The sequence below is a fragment of the Octodon degus genome, unplaced genomic scaffold (genome assembly GCF_000260255.1).
Source record: "Octodon degus isolate 3935 unplaced genomic scaffold, OctDeg1.0 scaffold00053, whole genome shotgun sequence".
In the NCBI taxonomy this organism is placed as follows: domain Eukaryota; kingdom Metazoa; phylum Chordata; class Mammalia; order Rodentia; family Octodontidae; genus Octodon; species Octodon degus.
In genome coordinates, this window is record NW_004524629.1 from 4,412,526 (window position 1) to 4,423,695 (window position 11,170).

The 11,170-nt window shown below is 37.4% G+C and overlaps 1 protein-coding gene and 1 pseudogene across 1 annotated transcript in view; both read right to left on the reverse strand.

The window, feature by feature from the left end:
* Gtf2e2 (general transcription factor IIE subunit 2) overlaps positions 1–11,170 on the reverse strand; it is a 103,440-nt gene that overhangs the window by 40,355 nt on the left and 51,915 nt on the right. The window contains exons 4-5 of the mRNA XM_004633294.2: positions 3,755–3,862; positions 1,553–1,735 (exon numbers count right to left, since the gene is read on the reverse strand). Coding sequence (XP_004633351.1) covers positions 1,553–1,735; positions 3,755–3,862 — 291 coding nt within the window. The remainder of the gene's footprint in view (positions 1–1,552; positions 1,736–3,754; positions 3,863–11,170) is intronic.
* LOC105742448 overlaps positions 6,546–11,170 on the reverse strand; it is an 11,278-nt pseudogene continuing 6,653 nt past the window's right edge.

Consider the following 11,170-nt stretch of genomic DNA (forward strand, 5'->3'; position numbering starts at 1 on the left):
TTTATTTATTTATTTATATTTATTTATTGTGTGTGTGTGTGTGTGTGTGTGTGTGTGTGGCCAGCTCAGCCCACCAGGGGGGGGGGCTGGCTGGCATGTGGTGCTGGGGAATCGAACCGTGGTCCCTGTGCTTTGCCAAGCTTGTTCCAAGTAGGTGCTTTAGACCACTGAGCCATCTCTCCAGCCCCAACATTTTGACTAGTCAAATTTGTACTCATATTGCTGTTTTCTTCACTAGCTGAATCGAGATGGTTTGCATTCCCTTTGCCTGTATCAGTTAGTTCTTGCTCTATTTTCTTGTCACAGAAACTTTGGCTCACATGGCCAATGTCAAAGTCATCCTAATCATCATCACACACCCACATCACTCATTGGTCATGAAAGCATGTATTTGAACATAATGGATCTTAATTATCCATGCATGAGTAATCTGTTGATTCACTTTAACCTCCTCCAAAACTTAAAAATCTGGTTTTTCACGTGTTACTGTACTGAACTGGGCTACCTCTACCAGAAAGATCAAGACATTTTTAAAAAAAACAAATCCTGGAGTGGTGTGGGTCTACTGAACCCTCTGTGATGCTTGGGTAAATATACAAAATGAGAGCGTAACAGTTGAGTCCAAATCCTGTTCTGACACTTCTGCACAGGTATACAACACTCCTTGTTATTTGTCAAACCAAGTAGGTAAATACACAGACTGCTTCCCATATTCCTTAAGGAAAAGTGCTAAGAGGCACAGCTGGCTGCTATAATGCTAAAGTACAAATTTACAGTAGAAAAATAAGAAACTGGCCTGCTGGACCCAGGCTTATGCCTTAAGGGGAATGCCCATAATAGCTGTCACTGGGGCAAAAATACCTTTAAAAAGCAACCTAAAAGACTTATTTTGGCTTATTTGGCTTGATTCCCATCCAGGCTCTTGGCCCCATGGTTTCTAGGCCTGTAGCAGGCAGCACATCCTGGCCAATGCATGGGGCAGGAAAAGCTGCTCTTTTATAGCATCTAAGAAGCAGAAAGAAAGCTCATTTTTGTAACAAAGTCCTTCCCACAAAACTCATAAAGCTGTAATCTACAAATGGATTAATACATGAGGTCAGAACCCTTACGATCTAATCACTTCCCAAAGCCCCACCTCTAAAGACTGCTGCACTGGGGACAAAGACTTCTACACATGAGCTCCTGGGAGACATTCTGACCAAAAACAAAAACCATAATAATGCCTTTAATTCCTAAAGTAAACAATGTCTACTAGTATCATCAAAGAAACTCTTGATGACAAACACAGCTTAAAAGAGAAATACTAATCCTTTAAAGAATACTTTTCAGAAATATTCTGAAGAATCAACCACCTAACTATAACAAAAAGAGACAATCAAAATTACACAAAGATAGTTACGTAATTTCTGCTCTGCAACACACCTTTCACATCTTCAAGTGGTGCACTATACCTCTATGTATATAAAAAGGAGTATTTTTAAATGTTTTATGTTTAAAACCAAGAAGACATTATTAATTCAATTTACATTAAAACACAGAAAAGAGAGATCACCTTGACGGCTTTCTGGGAATTGGGCAGTCCTTCTTCTATGTCTTCTAAAAGAATTCCTCCTAATCCTCGCTGGTCATGCTGATCTAACAGCCTAAGTAGGGCCCTCTTATCTTTCAAGTCGTACTTGGGTTTGAATGCATACTTCCCATCTATCACTTCAATTTTGGGATTGTTGACTAATGCCTGAAACAGTAAAATAATGTGTATATATTAACAAAAAGGAACTTCACAAATACATTCCTAAATTCAAATTATTTAAAAACCTAACACTACCCAGGGCAGTGAGGAATTAAGCAAATCTTGTGAGCATAAATTAGTGTGAGTATAAATTAGAATATCTAACGTAGTAGACATACAGGATCCAGGCAAAGATCAGCCCAATAACTGCTTTTTCATGTATTTTTAAATTATGTATTATTTATATAATTCTTTGGTGGAAAAGAAACCATTTTATCAAAACTCTCTTAAAGAAAGTTGACTACATAGTCTTTAAGATGACAAAATGCTGAGGAACCAATTATACCTGTTAATATTAATAGACCAAGTAAAATGGGTAGTGCCCACTCCACCTCCACAGTATAGTTTACCATAGACTGCCATTATAATATGAGAAACATTACCCTGGGATGAACAAATCAGGAGTCAGTCCTATCTGGTATCAACTGGTACTATCAGCTGCAGAAAGAACTGAATAGGGCTAGACTGGTCTGTACATGAACTTGACTACTGTGTCAAGTTTGAGAATTCCTATGTAGGAACTCAGGAATTACTGAACATAATTATGTGTCTAATTAGTTGTACAACTAATAACTGGAGAAGCTCTTAAAAAAGAACAACTTTATTTATTTTTTGCAGTTGCAAACCTGACCTGCCAGGAATACAAAAAGAGGGGGGATAGGATAGAATGCAGTACTCTTTAATGTTGCCAAGTCTATGAAATTCCAATATTAGGTAAAACCACCAAATTTAAATGTGAATTGCCAGAATTTATGTATCACTAGTATGTATACTATTATTCACATCTGTGCAGGTTAAGTTCGGACACATTGAGGTTACAATCTTACAGTGGTTCTGCTTCTGGTAATGGCCAACTAGTTCCTAAAGGACCATGACCTTCAATGATACCAATGAAGGGGCCATGAGCTTCAATGATTAATTGGCTCCTTTTATATTCAACAATCAAGAGCTATATTTTGGATTGGCCAAATAATTAACTTAAGCATATTTATATTTGGTTTTTAGAATCTACCATTGGTCCCAGAAAGTAGTGTTGTCCACTGTCATTAAATACATAAATGCAAAAGAAGGAAATATATGAATGTTTATAGTAATATTTGCAGGGCCAGGGAGATGAATCAGTAGAATAAGCGCTTCCCTGGTAAGCACAAGGGCCTGAGTTAAATCCCCAGTTCAACAACAAAATAATAATAATAATAATAATAATAATAATATTTCCAGTTGAATGTAGTGATGCATGCCTATAATCCCAGCACTCATGAGACTGAGGTAGGAAGATCATAAACCCCTTAGCTACATAAAGAGCTCAGGGCCAGCCTGAACTACATAGCAAGATCGTATCTCTAACCTCTCAGAGGCAATAACAGAGGCAATAATGATCAAATCATAATAGTAATCACTCAGTAAAACGTCTTGCTAACCCTACAGTATGTCATATTTTACTTACATTTCCTTATATATTAAACATATAATTTACAAGCATATAAATATAAACATAGGTATTCAAAATAAGCCACTTGTTCATAAATATAAAAGTCATACTTTTTCACAACATTTTATTTAAGCACTAACTTTTAAGATTTTTAAATAGATACATAAAATTATATGAAACCAACTTAGAAATATGTACATTTAAGAAACAAAGATCCTTCATCAGTTCTTTTAAGAAACAAAAAAGGCATAACCAGATTACAGTACATTAAAAACACTCTAGGGGTTAGTGATGGCTCAGTGGTAGTGCTTGTGTAGTACCTACAAGGCCCTGAGCAAAAATACAAAGAAAAACAAAAAACTCTTAGTTATAACAAATATCTCATTGGTTCCTGTGCTAAGACACACACACACATACACACACACACACACACACACACACACACACAAAGCCAAAATAAACAAAAGCACAGTAATTACAGCAAGTATTCCAAGGCTAATTTTTTTTTATGATGTTTACAAGCCTATTCTTACCTCTGTCATTAACCATTGTTTCTGCTTGAGTCCAATATCTAAATGTTGTGTTTCATCCAAAATTTCTTCTAAAGTTAGAGGATGTGTATCTCCTCGCTGATGTCTGGTCTATTGAGGGAAGAAATTATCATTAGAAGAGTTCCTAATTGTTAAACATATTAAATCAAAGTTTCACATGAATAAAAATTTTCAGGAATGTACAACACGTATTTCTGAGGCAGTACAACTATGGTAATAAAAAGCATGGACTACAAAACCAGACAAGACCAGATTCAAACTCATAGCTTTGCCTGGGAGATGGCTCAGTGGAATAAGTGCTTCTCTAGCAAGCACAAGGGCCTGAGTTCAATCCCCAGCTCCACCAAAAATCAAAAAACAAAAAACTCATAGCTTTACAAAATTAAATAAGCTGAAAAAAAGTATTTGCAACTCATAAGGAACCATTATTTTGAGAGATCCAGAAACCAAAAAGGTAAAGACGAAAAAGAAATGTAAATGACCTTAAATATATGGAGATGCTCAATTTCTCCCTAAATATTTCTCACCCATTAGACTAGAAAAATTCTAAATGACTTCTTCAGCTAATCAGGCTATTAGGAAACACCTTGTCCCAGACTGCTAGTAGACAGCAAACCAGCACAACCCCTAATGAGGACAAAATGAATGAATTTTAACTCTTTAGCTTAGGTATCATCTCTCTAGGAATTTGTCCTGCAAATATATCAAAACAGGAAGTGACTAAAGGTGAGTGCAGCACTGTTTGTAGAAGGAAAATAATTGGAAATAACCCAAGCTGCTATCAAAAGAAATTAAATATAAAACTGCAGTACATGGTCTACAGAAATGTTAAAAAAGAACATACGTGTGAGGGAGAAGTTATCATGTTAAACACATACACGTATCCAAACACCAATTTTTTCTTTTTTTTTTTTTTTTTTTTTCCTGGATAAGTTACTTTTCATTATTAATTTTATTGACAAACAAATAGCAATGAGATAGTTTCAAGAGGATTTACTTTTACTTTTGTTCTATTCTAGGAAGTCAACACTGACTATTCCATTGTTCACAATTAAGCTATAAAATTTTTAAATTTTAAATTGTACATTAATATCTTATGACTCCAGGGGCTGGAGAGATGGCTCAGCAGTCTAAAGCACCTACTTAGAACAAACTTGGCAAAGCACAGGGACTGCGGTTGGATCTCCCAGCAACACATGCCAGCCAGCCCCGCCCCCTGGTGGGCTGAGCTGGCCACACACACACACTCTAAATAAATTTAAAAAAAAAAAATTTAAAAAAATCTTATGACTCCAGATTTATCATTCTCCTTCAAATATGAAGAAAATGATTAATTTATTATGTTTTATAGACAGCACAGTCTCATTGACAAAACAGCCTGAAATCCGACACTCATGAGAATTCAGAATACCAAGATCACACTTGCCTACAACCTGACTGTGTTCCTGGCTCAGGACACCCGTGTGAATCTGTATGTCTGCACTAACACATACAATTAAACTAGGGCATATTGATTTTATTTAAAAAACTTTTCACAGGGCTGGTGAGATGGCTCAGTGGTCTAAAGCACCTACTTAGAACAAGCTTAGCAGAGCACAGGGACCGCTGTTCAATCCCCCAGCACCACATGCCAGCCAGCACTGCCCCCTGGTGGGCTGAGCTGGCCACACACACACACACACACACACACATAAATAAATAAATAATTTTTTTTTAAAAAAAAAGAAAATACTTAAAAAAAAAAAAAACTTTTCAGCAGAATAAAAATTAACACAAAAATTTTACCAAATTTTAATTTTATTATGGTGTTTTAACCAATTAAACTTTGAAAAAGCCTGTTTAACCGTTAATTGTAAATACTTTGATGTGAACTGCTTTTTAAAGTTTGCCCAGCATTTCAAAATTGTTATGGAATTAACATAACTTTGAAAATGTCAAAATTATGCTATACGTATTACACTCTTCTGCTAGACTGGACTAGTTTTTCCATGACAAGATAACAAAACTAGGGGCCGGGGAGATGGCTCAGTGGAATAAGCGCTTCCCTGGCAAGCACAAGGGCCTGAGTTCAATCCCTGGTTCTGCCAAAAAAAAAATAATAATAATAATAATAACAAAACTACTCAACAAAATACATTGTAAAAATAATAGGTACTTGATTAAATTCCCTGATTATTTATACTAGGGTTTTGTAAGGTCTGATACATTAAATAGTTTTATTTTATTTATTTTTTGCTCCGAATGCCTTCAGGGCAGGTTTGGCTGGCTTGAGTTGTGGGGATACAACCACAGCAACCTGAGCCTGCTTTGTTGAAGCAGCCACTTAAAGAACTGAGCTAAGGGGCAGCCCCCCCCCCATTAAATAGTTTTAAAGAGATTAAAACCTCATATGTTGACTCTTTAGGTCCTTTTCTGTTCCCTCAATGACCAAAGAGAATTTTAAATAAATGTTTTGTTTCCTGACTAAAAAGCTACAAGTTCTATTATCCAAATTAATAACACATTAAGCAAAAGCTATATTAACTTTCAAGAGTCCATGTATGTCTGTAAGTTCCCTTGGAACCTTTCTAACCTTTTATAATGAAGCAATTTTAATGAATCATGTACTAAAATTAAGTAAAGAAAAACCTGTTTTGCAAAAATAAAATCACTTCCCAATTTTGCTTGACAGAAACAAGCTACTCATTTTCATTTGTGTTCCACTGAAGACATTACTGAAATCTGTCCAATGGGCTAGATCCAAAAAGTCCACTATGGAATTCTTTGGAATATTTTAAGATTGTCTGTAGCTAAAGTTCTGACTTCCGTTTAAATTCTGCTCTCCTTCACTGTTTGGTGGTGGTTTTGGTTTTGGCATCTTACTAAGAATAGATGCCATCTCTTTTCTCTCATTGAAATTCTTCCACTGCTCATATAGTTTTAAAATAACCCTGATTATTTCCAAAATCTTCTCCATATCCACAGACAGCTCTGCAAACCACTGCCTGGTATCTTTCTGCTGTACCACAGAGGCTACATGTAGAGAAGCTAAAGCTATCATGAAAGGATATAGTAGGCACAGATCCATTCTGTAGGTATCATTCACTATCCTCCATGCAAGGGGAAGTAACATGCCTTCTTGGCCCATGCCCTATACATACTGGAGCAAAGGTCTATAAGGATGAAACACTATCAAGCAACAACCCATTAGTTCTAAAAGATAGAATTCACATTCTAGTATATTATTCATCCTATAAGGAAATTCCTTCGGGAAGGTATATGAAAATCTAGTTTTTTGTTTCTTGTTTTTCACTGTTGGTCTGTTGCTTGCCAAACTTAATATGAGGGATAATAAAGAGAACAGAAGCCCAAGAAGTATGAACTTTGCTGGAGTCAACACAAAAGATGTTTTTCTCTGGAAAAAATTACTTTTCTTCGAGAAAAGAAACCAATTTCTGTGCTTCAGTTTATTTCCTAGACTCTTATAACAAGAGCTTAACACAGAAGCAGTTGCTTGATGAGTAAGTTTATTGGTCTTTATCTGAAAAATCTTCATAGAAATTTGGTTTAACTCTCAGCAGCACGCTCCTGAGCTCTGAGGAAGCTTGCCTTCTTTTGAGCTACCTGATCTTTCTTCTGGGCAAGGGACATTTTGGGATGGGTTCCACCTCTTTTTAACTTCTCTCTTCGGCTTCTTTTCATAGACTGGATTCTCTCATATAGCAGCATGAGCTTTCTTACATATCTCCTCCATCATGTCAGGAGTTACATTGTTCTTTATGTACTGAGAGAACTGTTTCTTGTAAGCATCTTCATCTTCTTCCATTAGGTAGCGCATATAGTCTGCGACATTATGACCCATGATGTGCTTCCAATGTACTTCTGTGTTAAACTCCTTGCTTTCAGAATCATAACCAAGGAATCGTTTGGTACTGTGAGGGATAGACAGGCCTCCATCCACGGCACCCTTTAGGGCTCCAAAAACCTTATTGCCAGTTGTAGTTCTGGCAAGGCCTGCATCCAAAGAGCAGGTGAAGGCACCAGGTTTGCCATTAATGCTTTCTACATTGTATTCATCTCCAGTCACCTCCACCTGGCCTTCATAGATCTTATCCATGCCAAAGCTATTGAGAAGCCTTTGGGCCAGCAGCAGGCCAGTACAATATGCTGCAGCATAATTTGTTAGGCCAACTTTCATACCATACTTTGGTAATTCATGTGCATATGCCGCACAGACTATCATATCCCCTTCAATACGGGCATAAGCAATCTGACAAATGATATCTCTGTTACACGAACTATCATCCTGTATTTAGGCGTGTTGTACTTATTTTTGTCCTGTATTGCCAAGCGTTTCCTAGCATAGTAATCAGTTTTGCCCTCTCATCGTCTTCTAAACTTCACTTGGTATCTCTTAAAGTAGGCCTTATTCTTGACAACCTTAACAAAACCCATCCTGTGTAATATAGACCCGCGTCTGCGGCCCTACACAGACCTGCAGGCCAAGCAGCACCACAGGGGGAAAAAGCGAAAATTTAGTTCTTAATACAGAAGTAGCAGCAGCAGTTAATCTTGCATTCAGACTACTCCAAATTCTTCTACTTTGGATGCCAAAAACACACATGTAGGAGTCATAAAACAGGATCTATATACTTTTCAGAGAATACCTGGCATAGAATCTCTTCAAATACACCGTGGCAGTGGCAATAACCTGTCTTAATTTAAGATGTTCACCTAATGTTTGGATAACATTTGTAAAAAGTATCTGTAATTTCTAATACTTTTCTTCAGAGAGAAACTTTAAATCCTTTTGACGCTCTTTCAACAGGTCTTGTTTGTCCAAAATCCACTGCAAATAGTGGGAGCTCTGCCAGAAGTTCCCTGCTATGGAGCACTGCACGCCCTGATAAAAACAGCACCAGCCAGAAGAGTGGGCAGCAGAGCGACCATAGACCCAGGTGTCAGGTGACAGTGCTCCTCATCTGACCAGGAGATCAGATCGAAAAACCAAATGTTAGGACAAGGTGGAACAAAAAATATTTATTGCTGGTGAAAATACAAAATGATTCAGCCACTTTGGGAAATAGTTTGGCAATTTCTTACAATTCAAAACATACTCTTTACCTATTCAATCAATCTACGGTATTATGTACCTTTTGTGCATACACACAAATTTACAAAAAAGTGCTTATAGCAGCTTTTTTCATAACTTGCAAAATTTGGAGGCAACCAATATGTCCCTCAGTAGATGAATGGCTAAAGTGTTGTATATCCAGGCAGAGATTATCATTAACATTAAAAAAAAAAAAAAAAAAAAAAAAAAAAGAGCTACTAAGCCATGAGAAAATCTTGGATGCTTGTTACCAAGTAAAGGAAGCCAATCTAAAAAGGTCTCATATTACAAGACTCCAACTATATGGCCTACTGAAATAGACAAAACTATGAAGACAATAAAAAATTTAGTGGTTGCCATGGATTAAGGGGAAAGAAAGACAGAGCACCAGGTTTCTTAGGGGCAGTGAAACTACTCTTATGATACTATAATAATGAAGACATGTCATTAAACATTTGTCAAAACCCCTAAACTGGGCCAGCCAGATAGCTCAACAGACTAACGTGTCTGCTTAGGCAGGCACAGGGACTGGGGTTCAATTCCTGCCTGCTGTGCTGACACCGCCCCTGGGGCACGCTGAGATGGGACTGAGACTGGGGGTGGTGGCACACACCTGTAATCCCAGCACTTGGGAGGCTGAAAACAGGAGGATCATTACTAGTCTGATCTGTGTAGTGAGACCCTGTAGACACTGTACAGTAAAATACATAAAGAAAAGCTCCCCCCCTTTTTTTGTGGTACCAGGAATTGAACTCAGGACCTTGCACTTGCTAGGCAAACGCTTATTCCTGAGCTATCTCCCCAGACCCCTTGCTCCCCAGGTCCAAAATACATAAAGAAAAACAAAGTATGCAACACTGATAGTGAACTCCATCATAAGCTGTGTACTTTAAATGGTAACATGTCAGTGGAGCTCACTGATGGTAGCAAATGTACTATTTTGGTATGAATATTCAGTCAGGGAAGAAGAGAGGCAGAGAAAATGGATGGTAATTTTACACTTTTTTTTCTATGAACCTAAACTGCTTTAAAAATTAACGTGCATTTTCTAAAAAGCATAAAAGAAAGAAGTATATACCTATTATTGGAAAGGGCAGAACTAAAAAAAATATAAAAACTACAGCATGGGATTTACACTTAGTGACATACAAGGAAGAATGCTGAGGGAAGACTAGAAATCCCATGTGACAGAGACCAACAGCCCAGGACTCATTCCTTCACTTTCAGCATCCTGCAAAATACAATTCACCTAGAAGCAGATGAACTGTGGTGGATTTCACCTGAAAAAGACTGACCTTTAAAATGTAAATTCTGTATAACACTTCATTATGCTGTAAGAAGTGATTGCTTAAAGCTTAATTACTATCTTTCTTTGTGTGTGTTTTGAGACAGGGTCTCACTATGCAATTCAGGCTGGCCTCAAGCTCCTTTGTGGCTCAAGCTGGTCTAGAACTCACAATGAGCCTCCTGCTTTATCCTCCCGAGTGCTGGGATTGCAGGTGTGTGCGACCATGCCTGGCCCTATTATTTTTTTTCACAAAAAGAAAAATGCTTCAAATCTACTAGACATTCATCTAGGAAAGCTATTCCTAGCTCAAGAACAATTATTTTCTTTAAAAAAAAAAACTTCCTTCAAAGTACAGCTTCTATTCAAACGATGTGTTAAAGTATCAAACACTATTTTTCAAAAGAAATTTTATGCGGTGAAAAGAGTTCTTTGAAAAAGAATGCTTTGGAAATATTTCCATCATCAAATGATTTCTAAGTTTACAAAGTACTGTATAAGAAAAATTCTCCAAAAAGTCTTTATCTATGTACCTTAAAATTATAGAAATAATTTTCTAACATTTAAAACTTCTAAACAAATTTCTGTTGTTGTTTTAACGTATTTGGTTGTTCCAGGGTCTCACTATGCAGCTCAGACTTGTGGTGATCCTCCTGCTTTCAGCCTCCCCAACACTGGGATTTCAGACTTGCACCACTATGCCCAGACTCTGGCTGGTTCGGCCTGTCCTGGGAACAGGGCTGGCACAACATGGTGGCAGGGATCTAACCATGGTCCCTGCTCTTGCCTAAGCTTGCCTAAGCAGGCACTTTAGTCCACTGAGCTATCTCACTGGCCCAAAAGTTCTTGTTTTAAATAAATGTCAAAAAATGTAATTCTTTTTGACACTATTTTATAAACTGACACATAAGAGAGAAACCCATGACTCAAACTGACTAGTTGGGGCTGGGGAGATAGCTCAGTAGAATAAGTGCTTGCCTGGCAAGCGCAGGGTCTTGAGTTCAATCCTTGGTACCTCAAA